General features: G+C 40.9%; 1 protein-coding gene across 2 annotated transcripts in view; it reads left to right on the top strand.

Moving 5' to 3' along the window:
- Nucleotides 1–21,798, top strand: part of PLCH1 (phospholipase C eta 1) — a 184,161-nt gene that overhangs the window by 140,475 nt on the left and 21,888 nt on the right. For both annotated transcript variants that reach the window (XM_069473063.1, XM_069473064.1), the window contains exons 10-13: nt 3,584–3,691; nt 12,849–13,010; nt 18,134–18,205; nt 21,580–21,671. In XM_069473063.1, coding sequence (XP_069329164.1) covers nt 3,584–3,691; nt 12,849–13,010; nt 18,134–18,205; nt 21,580–21,671 — 434 coding nt within the window. The remainder of the gene's footprint in view (nt 1–3,583; nt 3,692–12,848; nt 13,011–18,133; nt 18,206–21,579; nt 21,672–21,798) is intronic.

Genomic DNA, 21,798 nt, shown 5'->3' on the forward strand with positions numbered 1-21,798 from the left:
CTTAATTGAGTTCCTTATTTCTAGTGCTGCCATATTATCATAACTACTCTACTAATACCCCCCAAAATAAAGAAAAATTTAAACTCATTTTGTAGGAGCCTTCTGTATTAATAAGACCTAAAATAATATATAGAAATAAATGCCTTAATTCTGACCTGCCTTAGCATTAATGGTACACAAATTAGATGTGTACCATTTAATCTTACCTTTTTAATCTTACAAATGCCCCTCTGTATGTTGAAGAAAATATTTACCCAAATCCCAGTAGTTTGGGTTCTTTTTTTTTTTTTTTTTTTTTTGAGACAGAGTCTCACTCTGTTGCCCAGGCTAGAGTGAGTGCCGTGGCGTCAGCCTAGCTCACAGCAACCTCAAACTCCTGAGCTCAAGCGATCCTCCTGTCTCAGCCTCCCAAGTAGCTGGGACTACAGGCATGCACCACCATGCCCGGCTAATTTTTTCTATATATATTTTTAGCTGTCCATATAATTTCTTTCTATTTTTAGTAGAGATGGGGTCTCGCTCTTGCTCAGGCTGGTCTCGAACTCCTGAGCTCAAACGATCCGCACACCTCGGCCTCCCAGAGTGCTAGGACTACAGGCGTGAGCCACCGCGCCCAGCCTAGTTTGGATTCTTAATACAGATTTTCTTTTCATTACATAACATATCTGATCAGCTTTTAAATTATCAGTAGTGTTAATGACCCAAGGTCAAGAGCTTTGGGTATCGAGCAAGGTGCAGGAAAACTGGGGGAGAGATTTCTCTCAAAACCTGACTAATCTGTGGTCCTGTGGAGGAAAGATGCGGGCAAGGGGAGATCCAGAATGCTGAAGGGGGTGATAATGGGGTGGAGAGCAGGAGTACTAAAAGTCACTAGAGCTCGGGTTTAGAGACCAGCCTGGATGGTAGTCTGGGATGATATTTAGAAATTGATCAGTATTTCTGGCTGCCAAGCATGTGAACATCCATCCTTCCATGTTTAAGGAGTTCCCTATTCCCATGTTTTAAGGAATCTCTTTATAGGAGCTCAGTATGCTAGACATTTGCCTTTGCAGCCTGTCATAGAGCTAGAGTATGAGAACTCCATCTAGATGCCACCAATCAAGGGACCTTGCCCCAGGCATTGATGTAGAAACTACAGTAGTGAAGTGGGACCACGCTGAACCCATCCTAATGAGGGCTGGTACGAGTGGTTGCAGCTGCATATAGATAGGGCCCGAAGGCAGCATTTCTGGCAGGAGTTCTTGATGTCCATTGTGTGGATGATGGAGTTGAAAGCCATGAACTCTTGTCTTAGTTGTGTTGGAAATTGTATCTTCAGTGGATTAGTTCTGCCTCATGGTTTTGGTTGGTGATTGTATTAGGTATCTATTTTTACATAGCAAATTATCCCCAAATTTAGCAGCTTGAAATAACAAACATTGATTACCCCACAGTCTCTATAGCTCAGGAACCTGGGTGTGGCTTACCTTTGTCCTTTGCTCAAGGTGTCTCATGAGGCTGTAATTAAGGAGACATCGGGACTGTAGTCATCTCAAGGCTCAACGGGGAGCAGCTCTGCCTCATGCGAGGGGCTGTTGTTGGCATGTTTCAGTTCCTTGTAGGCTGTTGGCCTCTCTCACTTCCTTGCCATGTGGGTCTCACCATTTCACAATACCATTGTGTGAGAGAGTGAGAGAGAGACATATCTCTGAGAAGGGGGGTGGCAAACACAGAGGAAGGCATAGTTTTCCTGTAACATAATCTCAGCAGTGACCTCTGGTCACTTTGCTATATTTTATTTGTAGAATTAGGGCACTAGGTCCAGCCCACATTCAAGGGGAGGGGATTACAGAAGGGCATGGGTACCAAGAGGCAAGGGACATTGGGTGCTATTTTAGAGGCTGCCTGCCACAGTGGCCTTGGCCACTTAGCCTCAGAGCTGGTTCTGCCCTACCTCCAACCTTCTAATCAATTCAGTACTCAACACCCTATTAAAATTTCTTTTTGCAGTAAGAAGGCTTACTGTATCTTACCGATAGAGATAGCTAGCTCCCTTACTGATAGAAACCCTTATCAGGCTCCTGGGCCTTGCCCTCTACTGCTTTTTATTATTTATATTTACTTTTTCTGAATATAAATTGGGAAATGCAGAAAAGGCGAAAATAACTATTAATACCATCATAGCACTGTTACTCATAGATTAATTACCCCTAACAATTGATCATATTTCCTTCCAGACTTTTTCCCCTGTGTTTTTATATAGGGGATCATGTATATAGTTCTTTAACTGTATGTCTTGCCATCTTATTATGAGAATGTTCCCTTGTCAAAAGGCCCCTGATTTCTACAATGTGTTTGTAAGTGAGTCATGAGTGGCCTGGTCCCGGGGAAAGTGCTCAAGCTGGGGAGGAGTCTCGCTGCATTGTCTGTGAAAGAGGGGCTTGCTACATGCCAAGGGGCACAGCAGACAAGTGTTAAGGACATGTTTGCCTGCCTGGGATAACAAGCTATTTTAGGAGCCTTAGCATGTTGGTTGTTGTCTTAGTCCCTTTGGGCTGCTATGACAAAATACCTTAGACTGGGTAATTTATAACAACAGAAATTTATTGCTCACAGTTCTAGAGGCTGGGAAGTCCAAGATCAAGGTGCTGGCAGATTTGGTGTCTGGTGAGAGCCCATTCCTCATAAATGTGTCCTTCCGTGATGGAAGGGGCAAGGGAGCGTGGTGGAGCCCTCATAACTTAGTCACTTCCCAAAGGCCCTACCTCTTAACACTATCACACTGAGTATTAGGAGGGTATATGAATTTTGAGAGACACCAACATTCAGACCATAGCAGTTGTACATGATGAGATGAGGTGATACTTGTTGTGATGAGTCATATATTCCTGAAAAGAAATCTGGTCTGCTTTTTATTTAAATATAGTACCCCTAATTAATTATATTTAATTGAAAGTAATGACTTCCTTTTTTAAAAAGTCTCTTCCCCTCTTATTCTGTCCCTAAATCAAACTCTCTGCTTTCTAGTCAGTTTGAAGTAAAGACTGGCCAAGGGATAGCACACTTTATTTTCATTTTTACTTTTTCAAAATGGTTTTTAATTATGGTAAAGTACATATGACATAAAACCTACCTACTTACCGTCTTAACCATTTCTAAGTGCATGGATCAGTGATACCAAATACATTCACATTGTTGTGCAACCAATCTCCGGAGGTCTTCATTTTGCAAAACTGAAACTCTATACCCATTCAGCAACAACTCCCAGTTCCCCCTGCCCCAGCCCTTGGCCACCACCACTCTACTTTCTGTTTCTATGAATTTGACTGGTCTAGGTACCTCATAAAAGTGGAATCATACAATATTTGTCCTTTTGTGTCTAGCTTATTTCACTAAGCCTAATGCCTTCAAAGTTCATCCATGTTGTAACATGTATCAGAATGTCATTCCTTTTAAAGGATATATAATATTCCATTGTATTTAATATATATGTACCACATTTTGTTTATCCATTCATCAATCAATGGATACTTGGGTTACTTCTACCTTTTGATTATTATAAATTTATTTTCATTTTTAAATGGAGTGTTTTTTTCCATTTCAGGGCAAGAAGTTGCCTTATCACCTTGGGGACGATGCAGAGGAAGGGGAAGTTTCCGACGAAGACAGTGCAGATGAAATTGAAGAGGAGTGCAAGTTCAAGCTCCATTATGTAAGTTGTAGGCATGCCCATACTTTCTCCCCTCAGTGTGCTGCAGTAAAAATGGGGTCCTAAATTACTGCTGTACTGAAGTCCTCACAAACGTAGTGGCTGTATGTAGAAAGGATGTTTATTGAAAACTATGTGTGCTGATACACAAATACTCAAATGTTTGTTGAGTGAATGAGTCAAGGATTCTTTTGTCTTAGAGTTGGAAGGAATGTTAGTGATTAATCCATTTAACACCTGTCCAGGGACAAATCTCCTTCTATTACAAATCCAAAAATCAAATTGCAGTTGGAAATGTTACTATCTTGGATGAAGAAAATCTGGCTCTAGCATTGCCTTCTCTGGCTCATGTTAGCCACCCCCTTGTGCTGCCTGTCAAGGCTGGCTGGAAGAGCTCCAGCTGCACGTAGGCCTGCTTCTTTAGGGTGCCCATCCCCTCTCTGAAAATATGTACCTTAGACCAGAGGATTCCAAGCCCTTCCAGATATGAGACTCTTGGCTAAATCTTTAACTTGCCACATCTTAATTGAAGTGGCACAGAATAGTTTGTTACCTGCTTGGTGCTTCACACCCTTACCTCTTTTCTAGATGAAAAAGCTGTCTTTGCAGCAAAGCACCAATTAGCTATGTGATATGAGGGAAATGCAAACCAGAAAGAAATATAAGTTTAAAGAGAAGCCCCACCCTGCACCTTCCATGACTTGTATGAGTGCCAAAACCACACAACCTGAGAGTAGCACATGCTCACGATAGTTTGGTATAGGGTTTAGGATTTTATTTCTATCGAAAAGTGGTATTTCTCTAGACATCTGGGTTATGATGATGCCGGTCTAAAAAAAAAAACAGAAAAATTTTGCATAAATTCTTCTAATTTACACCATTGCCCTGAATTCAATGATTATGTTGTTAACAACAGTCCCAGTCCCAGTCTGCTCTCCTCCAGATAACACTGTGATGCCTTGCCTGTAGGTGTGAAAGGGAACTGGCAATATTTCCAAGGGGACAAGTGCTTAATGACGGCTGAAGTCTCAGTAGACCCATCTTTCTTGGCTTTAATGCACATTACAGGGATGAAGTGGAAGAGATACAGCTTGAAGTGAAAAGGCAAAATTACCATCTGTATTAATCTCTTGCTCTTTAATAGTTTATGTTAGCTCAATTAAATGCCACTAACTAATAGGGCTATAATTACAGAAAATGAACCTAAACAGATTTACATGACTGAAAATACTGTTAACATTTTAAATAGTTGCTTTTTTCTCTTTTAGATATTTGTTATTTTTGTAATTAATTATTTATGTTATGGATAATTTAGCTTTATTTTTTAACTTTATTTTATAAATCAGACTTTTGTCTCTGATTTTTCATTACGTTGCATTTTGTTTCCCAGATCTCAGTTGCCAGCCTCAGTCTGTCATTTGAAAGCAGAAAACAGAGAGGTTTGACCAAGTTATGTGTTTAAGCAATGCTGTTTTTAGTGAAAACCAGTGGTAGAAATGTAACTACTCTGACAGTGTAGTCATTTATTGCTCTGACTAAAACCCAGGTTATTCTAGTTTCTAAATCCATCCAGCTGTATCATTCTTCTTCCGATGTCAGTGAGTCTTCCAACTTCCTAAGTTAAATACATATAATCATAAAGAAGCATTAGGAATATAGTATTATGGGAACAAATGAGCAATTTCACCCGTGAAGTATCCAACTGGATTCCTCTCATCTTCAAAGTCTCTCAGTCTAGAAACCCATGTAAGTAGATAGTTTAGAACATGATTCCAAAAAATTAGACATGATCTTTCATGTGGATTCTTTGATTTGGCCCAAAGTGAAAGTAGAGCATCTTAACTGTAAAGATTTACAGGGGTCTCTTTGTTATATTTTGGGAGATAAAATATGTAAAGAAACCAAAATTATAGAAATATGTAAAGTTTATACTTTATTTTTTCCAAACCACTTTTTTGCTACTTTTGAGCTCTTCCGAGAAAAGGCAATGGTATGTTTAGAAAGCCAAAGTGCTATCTTGTAATCTGTCAATTTATAGTCCTATTGTTGGCAGAGGGCTCAAATGCCTTCTCTGAGTGATGAATTTAAATTGCCTGATGTAGCCAAATACCTGACATATTTTTGCAAAGACAATATACTGTATATTGTTCATGTGAACCAATAATTACCTTAAAGGAAGCTCTTACCATCAGTTTTAAGTTGACGGAATGTGATTATATTTATATCTGAATTATTGCAATAAATAAAAATTTTAACTAAGCATTCACGGACACTGGAACACTAACTCTCATGAAGTTATATAAGATTCATTTGTGCATTCAACACATTTTTATTGAGCATCTCCTGTTGGAGGTGTGCCCATCACTATTGTAGGTGTTGGAGCATCTATCAGTAACCAAACAGACAAAACTCCTTGCCTACATGGAGTTTACTCACGAATGAGAAAGGAAGAGAATAGACAAGAAACAAGACAAATAAGTAGAATATGCATGTATAGTGTAATAGACAGTGATAAGCGCTAAAGGAAAAAAGGGTGTGTATGTGTGTGTGTGCATGTGTGCATGCCTGTGCCCACGCTTATGCGTGTGTGTGTGAAGGTGTGTGTGTGAAGTTTTAGATGAGATGTCCAGGAAAGGCTTCACAGGGAAGATGCATTTAAGCAAAGAAGTGAGGAGGTAGCCAAGTTGATACCTGGGGAAGAATGTTGCAGGCAGAAGAAATCCCAAGAGCAAAGGTCAGAAGGTAGATTTGCAGCTCTCCCAGAGTTACCCTGGTGTTAGAAGCAGATCAGGAGAACAGGACTCCTGTTACTTCTAAGTAAGCCATTCAAACCATGCCATAAGGCTTTTGCTTCTGTAATAAACGCTTTCTGTTGTTGAATTAATTAAATTCTTTAAGCTTTTGACACATATTATTTTGTGACTTCAGCCAGAGAAAATCTGGTTCATAATGTATAAGCCACAAAATAAAGGCAGTATGTTCAGTCACCCACGATCATATAGCACAAAGACATGGGACAATTTCCTTTTAACCACAGTACAGTAATCTAACAGATTTGATTTCTTGAGGTCAGCTAACCATTATTCATCTTTATGAGGTCCTCTAATGTCAGTGTGACTTACAGACTTCCCAGACCCTTATTTCAACTTCACTGATTTTTTTTTTTTTTTTACCTCTTCTGCTCATTTATTCAACATCTTTCTTGCCCTCTCTCAATCCGTGTTTAGCCAGCCTCTCAGGCATAAACGTCAGCTGTCTCCTCACATGAAGCTCACCCGGTAAACACCGAGCCTTCCAACGTGTGCTGAATGAGCCCTAGTACAGTAACTTGTAGAAACTTTTGTCTTATGCTTTAAAGCCAAGATTTAGTCTGTGTGTATCTATTGCTCACTGTACATTTTATTCATTTTCCTCCTTTCTCACTACTTTAGCTACAGTTTCATCTTCTTTCCTAAGTTATACCTTCTATGCTTTGAGCCATTTTAAGGAGTATGAATCTTGGTAGTTTAAAATGTATCCGCACTCCCAGAGGGGGTGGGTTTTACCTCTTGGGATTGTGAGTTCTTGCTACTGAAAGTGTTCAGTCTGAGTGGAAATGCTCACGTGCTGGGCATGATGGGAGCCCTGGCAACAAGGGTTAGGGAATGAGGAAGGTGACCTGGAAGATCTCTGGAAGGTTGCCGATGTTTCTAGTATGTGATACGACTGGTCCTTAGACAGAAGAACATGTTTTAAGTGAGCTAAAGGAGCAAGCAGGCAACAGTAGAGGACAGGAGCAGAGGCACAGGCGCGAATGGCTGAGAAGCAGCTGCTCTGCAGCCCGAGACCTTCAAGGGCTTGGGCAGCTGTAAGGCGCTCACAAAGGGCAGCAATATTGTTCTTCCTGTCTCCAGACTCTAGTCCAAAAGGAGAAAGAAAAGACTTTTGAGGATGTTGAGATACTCCAGTTTTTTGGTTTTTTGGTTTTTGTTTGTTTGTTTTTTAAAGCAGAGATCCTCAACTTTGCACATTGGAATGACAGGGGAGCTTTTAAAAATCCCAGTGTCTGGGTTCCAGCTGAGAGATTCTGTTGTATTGGTTTGGGGTATGGCCTGAGAATGTTGAGCAGTCCCTGGTGATTCCAGTGTGTAGTGGAGCTAGAGTGCTGCTGTTTGAAAGGGTCCCTCTTAAGGAGCAAGGCCCCTCCAACCCAGTCTCTCCCCTTTCCTGCTTCTTCCCAGTTGGGAAGGACGGTTGTGGTTTGGGGCAGCCCTCTGCTTTTTCAGCGATGCTTTAATTTCATGCTGGAGACAAAATGAGAATGTGTTTGTGTGTGTCATTGATTGATCCATGGTAGAGAAAGACTCCTGTATCCAATTTACCTCTCAGAAAAGGGAACTGGGACCTGTGGTTACTACTCTGGTGGAAACTCCTCCTGACCATATTGATGGCTGCCTCCCCTTCCCCCTCAGCTGCACCGTCCTTCCTGTCCCCCTGGCCCAGAGAACAAAAAAGCAAGATACGTGTGGCTTTCAGCAGTGGTCTCTGCCACAGCTGCACGGTGGCTGGAGGTCTCTAGGTCAAGTGTCTGTCTCAGCTTCCTTTCAGTAGTGCCACCGGGTTCCAGGACCGAATGATAATATATTAATGAAACCTCAGCCACACATTTATTTGTTCTCCATGACTGCCCGTTTTCTTGTGCTGTAAATCACAGAGAATAAAAAGATCAACAGGCAGAGATATCATTCCTTCAGCAACTACCAGCCTTCAGAGGATGTGAAGTGAATAGTTATAGCCTTTGTGTTAAGCATTCATTATTTTACTGGTGCCAGTCGGTCCTGGCTTTGTATTTTGAGCCTTGCTGTGCTGACAGTGAAAGCGACTTGGCATAATGGCTGCAGTTCATCTCCTTACTGTCTCAGACTGTTTGTGAGGCCCTGAGCGAGAGAAGGAAATGGATGCTCATTCAGAGCCTCCTGTGTGAGACTGGGCACGCTAGGTGCTCTCACACGCTTTCTCTCTATTCTCCCAACAAACACGCTCTCCACCAGGCTCTGGGTCACTTGATCGAATCCACTAGAGGTTAGAGACCTGGAGCTCCTTTCTTGGATCTGCTTCTGACCTTAAGTGAAACCTACTGTTTTCCCCAGAGGGATTACAGTGATGTATTTCCCGGGTTTCAGGACAGGAATAATTGTTGTTTAAAACATGAGCCTGCTCATGATTATTTTTTTTCTTTTAAAGACAGGGTCTCACTCTGTTGCCCAGCCTGGAGTGCAGTAGTGTGATTACAGCTCGCTGCAGCCTCAGAAACCTGGGCTCTAGTGATCCTCCTGCCTTAGCCTCCTGAGTAGCTGGGGGCTATAGGTGAGCACCACCATGGCTAATTTAAAAAAAATTTTTTAGGGATGGGGTCTTGCTATATTGTCCAGGCTGGTCTTGAACTCCTGGCCTCAAGTGATCCTTACTACTCAGCCTTCCGAGTAGTTGGGATTACAGGCACAAATCACTCCACCCAGGTATGCTCATGATTAGTTTGACTTACGAATTTATCTTTTTCTGTAACAATATAAAAGAGATGGCTGCAGTATCATGTGGCAAAAAAGACACAATTTCTTGGGTTCAAGTTCCAGTTCAGCCCTTTGATAGGCATGTGTGTTCAGAGTTGCTGAATCTTTCTGCCTCTGTGTCGTTATGAGAAAGAATGAGCTAATTCCAGTGCTTACTTTAAAAGGTGTTTGTCGGCTCAGATGAAGTATTATTATGTGACGGTGCTTTGTGACCCTTGGCACAAGACAGTAGTCCCCCATTATCTGCGGTTTTGCTTTCCACAGTTTAGTTATCCATGATTAACTGTGGTCCAAAAATATTAAATGGAAAATTCCAGAAATAAACAATTCATAAGTTTTAAATTGTGTACCGTTCTGAGTAGCATGATGAAATCTTGCACCCTCCTGTTCCATTTCACCTGGAACATGAATCATCCCTTTGTCCAGGGTATCCATCCATTACTATACAGGAAGAAAAGTAGTGTATGAATAGGGTTCGGTACTATCCGTGGTTTCAGGCATCCACGGGGGATTTTGGGATATATCCCCCACAGATAAGCGGGGACTACTGTATACAGTCTTAGTTGCTTTTTCTATGTTCTACTGTGGCTCTTTTCTTCATGTTCATATGGTTACTGGTTATTTTGATGTTGTTTGTTTTCTCCACGCTTTTGTTCACATGAAAATGCTGTTCTTCTGCACTTTGCCAGATGATCAGCTCTTATTTGTTGTAGCGGGTTGACTTGGCCACTAGAAGATAGGTCTAAGTCCTAACCCCTGGTATGTGTAAATGCGACAGTATTTAGAGAAAGGGGCTTTGCAGATGTAATTAAGTTAAGGATCTCAAGATAATATAATTCTGGACTAACCAGGTGAGTCCTAAGTCCAATCACAAGTGTGCTCGTAAGAAGAGATGATACGGACAGGAGGGGGACACACAGGAGAAGGCCGTGTGAAGACGGAGGCAGAGATTGGAGTGACGCTGCCACAAGCCAAGGAATACCTGGAGCCCCCATAAGCTGGGAGAGGCAAGGAGGGATCCGTCCCTAGAGCCTTTGGAAAGAGTGTGGCCCTGCCAACACCTTCATTTCATACTTTCGGCCTCTGTGAGAAAATAAATTTCTGTTGTTTTAAGCTACCAAGGTTATGGTGATTTGTTACAGCATTCACGGGAAACTAATACACTCATCTTTTAAGGCGTGGCTCAGGTGTCCTCTGCTCCTGGCAGTCTCCTGAATCCCCGAGGCTGGGCAAAGTGCCCTCTTCTGTGTGCACATGGCACCCCGCACACTCCACTATGCCACTCTGCTTGTTCTTGTGTGTGTAACTATCCATTGAGGGGTCAGCCTTCTCCGTGACGCTGAGGGTTCTGTGAAGTGGCAGTGTTCCTCCGTAACACGTAGCAGAAGCTCACTCCATGTTTGTTTCATGCAAAATGAGTTTTGCTCTCAAACTTTTGCTCATCTTTATTAAATCCTCTAGCACACTAGCCTAGGCACTTAGTGCCTGCCGTGGGGACTAGTGTGTTTGGCTTTTCATCTGCAGACACCCTTCCTCTTTTACCACACACTGCCCGATTAATATTATTTCTAGAGTATTCCTCAGGCACTTGTCCACTCTCATCAGAGACTCTCAGACTCTTGCTTTCAAGTCCCTCCGTTCTCCAAGGTACTTTATCTGCCACTACCTTCCTCCACTCCTGCTCTAGGAAAATTCGTGTGCTCCTTGTGTTTGCAGAACATGCTTTACGCATCTAAATCCTTTGTTAGAACTATGGATGAGAGGAAAGCCCCTCTCTCCGTCATTATTGAAATAATCACCATGAGAATCCCAGTCAGTTCCCACCTGTTTGGTGAGGCCTTTTCTGTCACTGAGGCAGGAATGCCGTGTTTTATTCTCAGAACCTCTGTTGTACTGGGTGTTTGTGCTTTTGTAGGGATCTGTGGAGAGCAAGGTAAGATATTTGGGAACATGCTTTTGCTAGCATAATGGGGTTTCCCTTCTGATGTCAAAGGCCACCTCTTTCTCATCTTTGTGCCCTCTTCCAGACCTGAGGGTCTCCAGTGAAGTGGAGTGCCTCATTCATTGGGTATGTTAAAGATATTAATGCATGTGATAGTGCTATAGGGAAATTCAATAGCTATCCTGTTGTAGATTTTTAAAAATTTTGCCTTAGGGCATTCATATTGCTTTATATAGGATTTTTTGAAAATGAATTCATTATTGGAAAGCTACTCATTTTGTAGCATTCAAATATAATGACCTCTTAAAAATACATTTGCAAATGGAAAAATGGTCTTAAGCTTTTGGTGAAGAATGTGGGAATTGTTCTTAGGGAGGAGTAGTCCTTTCCTCACCTTTGCATGGATTGGTCTTTGGCAAGTGGTTGAAGAATTTACAGAGAGGTACTGGGCAGAGGGAGGGGTGGGCATATTTGAAGAGCAGAAGAGCAGTGAATAGATGCTAGGCCTGTTGGCTTCAGGTAGAGCTAGGTGGCTAAAAAGCTGTGCTAAACAAGACTTCAAAGGAATCTATATCCCTTGATCATCTCACAATTGTATGAGTCATCATCTGGACACAGGTGTAGCTCTATTATCCAAAACCCTTAAAATTAGTTGTGATCTTAAAGTATTAATAATTATAATGGCAAATCATGGTACAAGTTAAGTATTGAATTTCCTCTAATCATATAGTGGAGTTGGAGATAAGAAAGAAATTTTATCCTAAAATAATCCTCAACTCTAGAAATTTCCATAGCATTGGAAGAAAGTAAAGAAAGTGATTTTTTTTTAATTGCACACTTTTGCTCAAACTCACCTATGTAGGTTTAGAAAATTTAGTCTCAAAAAACTTTCCCTGGCCTTCCACCTATTGAAAGCATGAAATATGGCCAGGCACAGTGGCTCACGCCTGTAATCCTAGGAGGCCTAGGCAGGAGGATTGCTCGAGGTCAGGAGTTCAAGGCCAGCCTGAAAAAGAGTGAGACCCCGTCTCTACTAAAAATAGAAAGAAATTATCTGGACAGCTAAAAATATATACAGAAAAAAATTAGCCGGGCATGGTGGCACATGCCTGTAGTCCTAGCTACTTGGGAGGCTGAGGCAGAAGGATTGCTTAAGCCCAGAAGTTTGAGGTTGCTGTGAGCTTGACGCCACGACACTGTAGCCCAGGCAACAGAGCAAGACTTTGTCTCAAAAAAAAAATAATAATAATAAAAAATAAAAAAAAAAAAGCATGAAATAGCACAGTGGGAAGGGCTTTGGAGTCCTGAGTTTTGATGCTGCCTGAGTTACTTGCTAGCTCTGTAGCCTTGAGCAAGTATCTTAATTTCTCTATGCATCAGATTCTATATCACTGAAGTGGAAATGATAATAAGACTTTATAAGGTTCTTGAGAGTTGAATGCAGTCACACGAAGAGTAGCTGGCAGAAAATGAGTTCTTAATAAACAGTAATGATTATTATAGGATTTGTGGAGGAAGGAGGACCAAAATGGTACAATGAGCTTAATTTCCTACAGGTAATCGGAAAATAATGAAATTATGAAAGCAATCGTAGCTTGATCAAAGGGTGCATTCTAATGGATTCTGTGTTTCTTAAGGAAAATCATTTGCATTACTTAATTCTTTGCAGAATAATGGGACCACTGAGCATCAGGTGGAATCTTTCATAAGGAAAAAACTGGAGTCACTGTTAAAAGAATCTCAAATTCGAGATAAAGAAGATCCTGATAGTTTCACAGTGAGGGCACTACTGAAGGCAACGCATGAAGGCTTAAATGCACACCTAAAGCAGGTATATGGTTCCCTCTTGTATTTGTCTTTTGACAGGAAAGGAAAGTACTGCATACTTTGTTTCCAATCATTTGTCATTTGTGAAATGCTTCTCTAGCTTCTTCCATTTCTATCTTCATATTGCTTGAGAAGTGAAAATCTCTGAGTGCAAAATTATTTGAGAAATAGTTACAAGTAGATGGGTGGGTGGGGGTGGAAATGACTCAAATACTGCTTTACTGGGACCCTCAGGACAAGGCACAGTGTCCCTCGACTCATCTTCCCAATGCACACTCCCATAAGGGAAGAGGTTTCAGCCACCGTGCACTCACCCTCCCACCTCCCATGTCCAATCAGCATCTGGAGCTTGCACCTCCTGAGTCTGTTCACTTCTATTCGTGGCTGTGTCCTAATCTAGACCAAGCTCACCTCTCATCTAGACTTCTCTTGCCGTCTTCAATCTAATCCCCACTCTGAAATCAGTATGATTTTTAAAAGATGGATATCTGATCATGTTATTCCACTGTTTAAAATTCTTCAGTGGCTTCCAATTATGCTTGGGATAAATTGCAAACTCTTTAACCAAACTTTCAAGGACCTGCATCATTGTATCTTTGCCTGTATCTCCAGCCTAGGATCTCCCATTTGTTTCCCTGTCCTACCATCTTCCATATTGTCACACCAGCCACTATTGCCTTTGTATGTCCCAGTCTTCCTCACATTCCATTTCTTCTGTCTGGAACACCCTATTCTGACATCTGTTCTAGCTAACTCCTACCTAGTCTTTTAAATTCTAGCTTTCATGGGTATCCTGAATGAGTCCTGGCTTGACCCCTGGACTAGGTTAGCTATTCCCTTTATATTGTCCATGGTAGCCTGTTATATCTTCTCCTTTCTGCAGTTTTTTTTAAAACATACATTGCAATTTGTTCAGTGTCTGTCTTCACAACTAGACTGGATCCCATGAAGACAGGAACCATGTCTGTCTTGAAAACCATTGTTTTTCTGGTTTGTATAGTGACTGGGGCTTAGTAAGACCTTCATAAATAGTTGTTGACTGAATGAATGAGTGGATGGTTTGGGCTCTGGCTGAGATTTTTAGCTCTGCTTCCTAATAAAAATATCATAAATGGGCAGGGAAGCTGGATAGTGGGTTTAGTGATGCTCCCATTGTCAGGCAATGAGGGCATTTAGTCTGGCCCAGAGAAGATCCATGTAGCTGTTGGCTCAGCTAATGGCAGCCTTCCCTGCTACCACCACATGTCTTCCAGGGCTCAGTGATCCTCAGATAGAGGGAAGAACATATGGAAGTGACCACCCTTGAATCCAAGTAATCACTCAGCAATGGTGGTTGCCCTCTAGATCCTAGGCTGTTTTTCAGGTCTGTTTTGTTTCCAGATATAGAAAACCTAATTCAAAATAGCTTAAATGATGGAGAAAGATGTTGAGTTAGGTAGGTGGAAAGTTCATTTACAGAGCAGCCTTCAGGATGGGCTTAATTCAGAGGCTTAATGGTATCATCAGAGACCTATCTTTTTACTTTATCATGCCATTAGTAGCATCCCAAGTCTGGTTCTCCTTTCCTCAGTGGTTGCAGGGTGACTGCCAATAGGCCCATGAGCTATGTTTTTTGGTCCATATCCAGAGAGTGAGACAGCCTATCTGCCCCAACCAGCAAACCAGAGCCCATGCTTAGCTCTGATTGGGCAACCTAGCTCGTGTCCCTTTCCCTAAGCTAATCACTGGGGCCTTGGGTAAGTGTCCTTCCTGAAACAATAGTTTGGTCAGGGCACGGGATAACATTGGCTTGCTGATGCCAATGAGATCTTACTCTGGAACTGGTGCCAAGGTCAGCATCTCTGAAACTGCATGCTAGAAGGGTGGGTAGATTGTGGGGAGACAACCAAAAGATCAATCACAGCATTACTGCCCTTACAGTTTATCATATATAGTTTTGGGTTTTCTTTAAAATTTTTATAAATAGTAATAATCTTCTCCCTCTCCTCCCCTCCAGTTGCTTATTTTCAACCACACACAGGCCTGTGGGATCACATTCGGTTAGCCCAGCTTGATTCTGCTTCTTGTCCTCAGTGAACTCTCATTGGCCAGTCTGGGCCAGTCACTTCCCCTCATGTGTTTAGAGAAGTCTTTGCCCCATCCTAGATCTTTCCAAGTGCAAAGGCAACCACAGGTCTTGGATGTTTTGGAAGAAACAAATTAAGCCCATCTCTCTTTTTTTTTTTTTTCCCCCGCTATTCATCGAAGAGATCCTAATGACAATTTCCCCATCAGGTAAAATTTTAAGGGAACTTCAAATTTCAGAGATGTAATAGAGCAAAACTCATCCCCTTTTTTCTTATTTTTTACTTTCCGTTAAATTGGGGTGACTGAGAGAAGGCATTAGATTAATATAAAATAAATGGTGCCTGTGACTTTAAGAAACTGGGCTAAAAAGTGTTAGCTGCTGTGTTTTTAAAATATGGTTCTGGTTCAGTGGGCAAGTGGAGGCAAATTACCGTTGAGACAAGTCCACCTGTGCCAGATACGTACGTATGTTTAAATCCGAAGCTGAGAATGTGCCGAGTGCGGCTCAGGGCAGCCCATCTCTTTGCTTCCACTTTCCTAGACTGTCAGTCAGCAGTGCAGGATTGTTTTACTTGTGCTGTCTTTTTCCTGGAGAGCCCTGAAGAAAAATAATAAAATTCTCTTTCAAGCTGGAAGAACCTAGTTGACACAGGAAAGAGTTCTTAAGAGTCCATAAATCTCCTTTCTTCACAGTTGAACTGCTGGTGCCTGGATAACTGTAAGGAGTCCTTCACCGGGCTTTTGCAGCTCTCAGCTGCCCTGGCGCCTCCAAGGTCTCATTCATACCACCACCACCATGACAGTTCAGAAATGTCCAACTGATCGTGTCATTCTGTTTTCAACCATTCAAGGGCTCCTTATAGTTTGGAAGATTAAGCTCAAATTCAGAGATAATAGCCCAGAAGATCCTCCCTGCATGTTCTAAACCCCACTGATAACAGACTACACAGTGCCCGTGTGTATAAATACACACATACACACTCCCACTTTCTTCATTTCCTGGAAGGTACCATGCCCTTACTACCTGGTCTTTGTGTTTGCTGTTTTCTTGGCCACAACACACTTCCTCTTCCCCATTTCACACAGAGAACGTCTACTCACCTTCCAGTTTCAGCTTTTGCATCATGTCCCCTTGCAGTCCTCTTTAGTCCTCAAGTCTGGGTAGATGGCCTCCCTGCGCCATCCTGCAGTGCCCTTAGAGTTCCCCATATAGTGATTGTCTCCACCAATGGATAGCAAGCCCTGGAAGGACAGAGTCTGCATCTTGCTTATTTGCTGTCACCCTTGTATACATGCCAAGTTCCTAGGACAATGTCTTACCCATGATTTTAATGAAAGATGTGGTGCTGATGCTCAGGGAGAGGTCAAAGGTGGGGGTAGATGGCTATGGACATCTAAGTCCTGTGTAAAGAGGGGGAATGAGGTGGAAGATGTTGGGTAGCGGGAGAAAGCCAGAGGAAAGACTTAGAGCTAGACAGAACCCTGTTTTATCACCAACTGGCTTTGTATCTTGGAGCTATTATCTAACTTCAATATATTTCAGCTTTTCTGTGAAATTGGGATTTTAATCATAGTTATCTCCAGGGGTGGTTGTATATATTAAATGAAAATACATGTAATGCACTTAGCATTATCGTTAGGGTATAGTAGGGACCTACTATTAATAAATACATTAAAAGTGCCCCATTTTATTCTTAAAATGTTCCTGTCATGGATAATAAATGACATGGTCCCCCTATTAATAAATGGGCTACTACAAGTAGAAAGGAGCTCACAGGTTACTTGCTCCATTTCATGGATAAGAAAACCGAGACCAAGAGAAGGGGCTTGCCAAAGGCTATGCAGCTACCTGGGGGCAGAACTGGGTCTGCTAACAGTGGTACTTCTATGACCATATCTAGCTACCTGCTTGATTTCAGAGTTTTTGACAGTTAGTGATCAGCTTTAATAGGCCTTCAAAGGCAATGGGTATACATGTTAGTTAACTGTTGACTGGCGTGAACGTACAAGAACCAGTCGACAGTTAACTTCCGTCCCCCTGTAACGCCCTCACTCCTACCCTCCAGTGTTTTTGAATTGCTCTTTCTCCAACCAGTTCTTGGACTCCTCCCATCCTCTTCTCACCTCTAACTGCTTCTTTGATTAGTGTCTATGGACATGTGCAGATGCCCTTCCCAACCTGTTGGTTTTAAGTGGTTTTGCTCACCCACATTTATTCCATTTATGTGGTTATCTCTGTTTCTCCTCTGTTTAGCTGGAATCCTGGGCAGGTAGAGTCTGCTGGTCTCTTTATACCATGTCATCAGCAATGAACTACCTAGCATATTTTTAGGGATAACAATTGAATAAGAGTCTAAACCCTCTTAGTAGGGGGCCTTTCTGTTCCCTAATGAGACATAGGCTCCTGCAAGGATTGCTGGCCTAGGATCTCTCACCTGGAAAATTAACCCAGGTGAGGAAAAATTCAGAGGTTATAATACCTCTTTCTAGTGCTCACCACAGAGGGAATTATTTCAATGTACAGATAAACTTTGCTGTGGTTTACTTTAAACAAACAATCTTATCACCTGAAAGATATGCTTGGATTTTATTTATTTTTAATGTTTTAAAATTCCAATAGCAATGTTCAGTCAATGTGATCACTTTCTTTATTCAACAGAATTGGCTCTTAATGACTTTTCGTCATTTTCTAAAATTAAATCTACTCTTAACTGGAAATGATTTATCCCCACTCAGAACACCTCCTGCATTATGCAGTGTGAGGGCTGGCACAGCTGGGCATTGCTGAGAGCCCCTGACTCCAGCTTTGGGAACCTGTGGGCAGCTGCTGTGTCCTGGCTGGCACCCAGGCCTCTCCATGCCCATGTGTCCCTCTCTGGAGGCAGATGTAGCCACCTTTGTGGTAGTAGAGGAGGAGCAAAAGGGAATGAGCAGGGTCTGCTTGCTTCCCACCTACAGGAAAATGGAAGAGAGGAGAAGGTGTCCCTGCTATTCTACTAGAGGTAAGAAAAAAACAAAAGCGAAGAAAAAAATAGTTACATTATGCCTTTATTTACTCAGAATCCAGATGTGAAGGAAAGTGGGAAGAAATCACATGGGCGATCCCTCATGACCAACTTTGGAAAACATAAGGTATGAATTAAGAGTAATAAATATGCATAATTCAATTAATGTAAAGATTCTGGAAGGTATTATAATAGGAGAATATCATCACGACCTTGGAATAACTGAAGATTCCTTAAACGGGACCCCAGTAAAGGAGAAGATTGATACTTAAACTACTTTAAAATTTAAGAACTTCCATTCATCAAAAGTATCAAATATCAAGTTGCATACTGAGAAAGAATATTTTAAATATGAATGTCCAATAACATACCCCAAAGAATATATATTTAATATTTTAAATGCACATATTCAACACATAATGAATATGTTATTAAAAAGGATATATATAATATATATTACATCCTGAATATATAAATGGCTCCTACAGCCATTAGGCAACCTAATTTTTTAAAAATGGGCAAATGACTTAAACAGGCACTTCACAAAAGAGGTTATCCATATGTCTAATAAAGAAAAGAGGCTCACCCTTATCAGTTCTCTGGGAAACACAAATAAAAATGACAAGGAGATTCCATATACACCCAACACACACACAAAAGATGGCAATTACGAAGTGTTGGTGAGGATGCTGAACAACTTGAACTCTCATATACTGCTTGTAGATATGTACATTTGTGCGATTAATGTTTCACAGTATCTGCTAAAGCTGAACTGTAACTACGACAAAGCAGTTCCCTTAGGTATATGTCAAAAGACAGAAACAACAATATTTATAGTGGCATTATTTGTAATAGTACAAATAGGAAAAAAGTAAAACAGTTCAAATATCCATCAACAACAGAATGAATAAAAATTGTAATAGATTCTCATAGGGAATACTTAGCCTTGAACATGACAACATTATGACTATATGCAATAATATGATCTTTATAAACAGGATATTGAGCAAAATAAGCCAGACCCAAGAGAGTACAGTTTGATTCCATTTATATGAAATTCAAAACCGGGCAAAAGACCCTGTAAGGTAGAAATCAGAATAGTCGTTAGCTTTGGAGAGAAAGTAATGACTGAATGGGAGGATCAGAAGGCTTCTGGTGGGAGGCAGATAATACTCCATTGCCTCACTTGGGTGGTTTCACTTTGTGAAAAGTCATCATTGATGCACTTTTCTAAATGTATGTTACACTTCAATAAAAAAGTAACAAATGATATGCAAGAAAGCAATTATTAGATGGTGAACTTTATTAATACATTGTGCATGAGGTTTCTGTAAGGCCATTTCTACTTTAAGGAATGTCTTATCTGGAATTTCCTGCCCGTCAGTGAGATAATTTATTAATAGGTTGGGCAAATTGTCATTATAACAAAAAATTAAAAACAACCAAAATGTTCACCCATAAAGACTGGTTAAGTATAATGTGATTCAGTCACATAATAGACAAGCATGCAGCCATTAAAAGATGATCACCCTGAAGAGCTCAACATGCAAAACATTAAATGAAAAAAGTAAGATAAAAAGTGTGTTATATGGTATGATAATTATGATAAGATGTGTCAAAACTGTATGTACAAAATATTTCTCTGAATGTTATATGTCATTGGTGATTCATTTCTTATTTCTACTTTTGGCATTTTATAATAAAAAATGAATTTTAAAAAGATACATTTATTGTATAACTCAAATTACTAACTATATGTGGAATTAGATAATGTTTCAGTCTGTATTACAACTTGTCATTAAAATTAAAATTGTTTTTCAAAGTAAATGTTTTAGGGAATACTTCAGCTACTATAGAATTAGAATTTATGATGCCTCAAGGCATAAGAATAATAGCTGTCCACGAGACTATTTGCAGGTTATTTTTATAAATATCAACAGTATTTTGAGTGTGAAATTAATGTATATAGCTTACAGAATGACTTTCTATGCCATTTCATTTAATCATCATAACAATAGTACTTTGAAATGGATGTTATTGCCATACCCTTTCTAAAAACACAATAGGAAGCTAGAGAGGTTAACCAATTTACAAGCAGGGTGAAAGGGCAGGCTGGAACGCGAGCTCATCGGAAGGCAGGGCTCCCCTACCATGCATACTGAGGTTCTCAGGCATAAATAACACCCTGTGAGGGGCAGGGTCAAAGTTGTAGCTGAGAAGGTTCCAAACCAAACTGGTACCTCACTGTCAGTGCAGTAGAGAGTTGAGTGTGTTTGTGCCAACAGTGTAGCTTTTTATTATTATTATTATTTGTTGAATATGAGGAAATCTGGAAGGAGATTTGGTCCTATGGTAATATGGGGACAGAGTCCCCTTTCCCTTTCTAAGCCATTTCCCCAGATGTACAGGGTACTCTGTCTAAGGGTCTCACCTTTGCTTACAGAAGCTATATTTTTAATCGCAAGCTTTTCTGCAACGATTAGTGTGGTCCCTCCCCGTCATTTATATAGGCTATGCGTTGCCTTAATATTCAGGCTACCTCCAAATTGGTGGGGGTGAAACCACATCATCCCAAAAAGGTTTTGTATCAAACAGCTACTCTGTCCAGAAGATACCAGGTTAGTTCTGGAGGCTTTCAGCCTGTATCTTGTGGGTAGCAATTTTTAGTCTGCTGCTAAAAATGAAAATGGGTCAAAATCTCAAAAGCACAGTTTGATTTAGATAATCATTTGAGTACATACTGATCAAAGTCAGGAATGGTCATTATTCTTTTGAGACAGGGTCTTGCTCTGTTGCCCAGTCTATAGTGAGGTCATCATAATTCACTGCAGCCTTCAACTCCTGGGCTCAAGCAGTCCTCCTGCCTCAGCCTCTGAGTAGCTGGGACTACAGGCATGCACTACCATGCCCAGATAATTTTTAAAAGCTTTTGTAGAGACGGGGTCTTGCTATTGTCCAGGCTGTTCTTGAATTTCTGGGGGCTCAAGCGATCCTCCCACCTCAGCCTCCCAAAGTGCTAGGATTACAGGTGTGAGCTACCATACCCAGCTAGTTATTCATTTTTTAAAAGCTACTACATGTCTTTTTTAAAAAAACCAAATCTGCCTTTTATAATTCATTAATCAATAGTGAGCTTACTTTACAAAAGTACATTTTGTCCCTTATAGTCATTTAAATAGATACTGTAACTTTGACCCTACCTCTGGTAGAGGCCTTCAAATTCACGCCTAATAAAGTCTCTCTAATACCTCAATTTTTTGTGGCTTAGAAGTCAGTTTCTGAGCAGGAAACCCTCAATTTTGCATTAATATTTTAATATAATTATGGCCTTGGACATGGTTGTTACTAATGGTAATGCAAACTTCAATACTTGGTCAATTTTTTACCTCCAAGTTATTGTGCTTGCATGTATGTGCATTTTAAAACCCAGTCCATTCTTTGTATGTTGTTGATGTAACTGATACAGTGAGTTTGTTAAGTTTACTATGATTTTTCTGGCAGAAAACAACAAAATCACAGTCTAAATCTTATAGTACTGATGATGAGGAGGATGTGCAGCAGAATCCTGGCAAGGAGTTTGGCCAGCTGTGCAGGTAAGAAAGCATCTCCAAGTTTCTGGCTCACACTCCTGGGGCCTCTCTATCCCTGCTAGCTTGGCTGTTTCACTCGCTCATGTCTAGAGAATTGGCTTACAAGGTAAAGTGCTCGGTGTAGTGTGGG

Source organism: Eulemur rufifrons, chromosome 7 (genome assembly GCF_041146395.1).
Source record: "Eulemur rufifrons isolate Redbay chromosome 7, OSU_ERuf_1, whole genome shotgun sequence".
Classification (NCBI taxonomy): domain Eukaryota; kingdom Metazoa; phylum Chordata; class Mammalia; order Primates; family Lemuridae; genus Eulemur; species Eulemur rufifrons.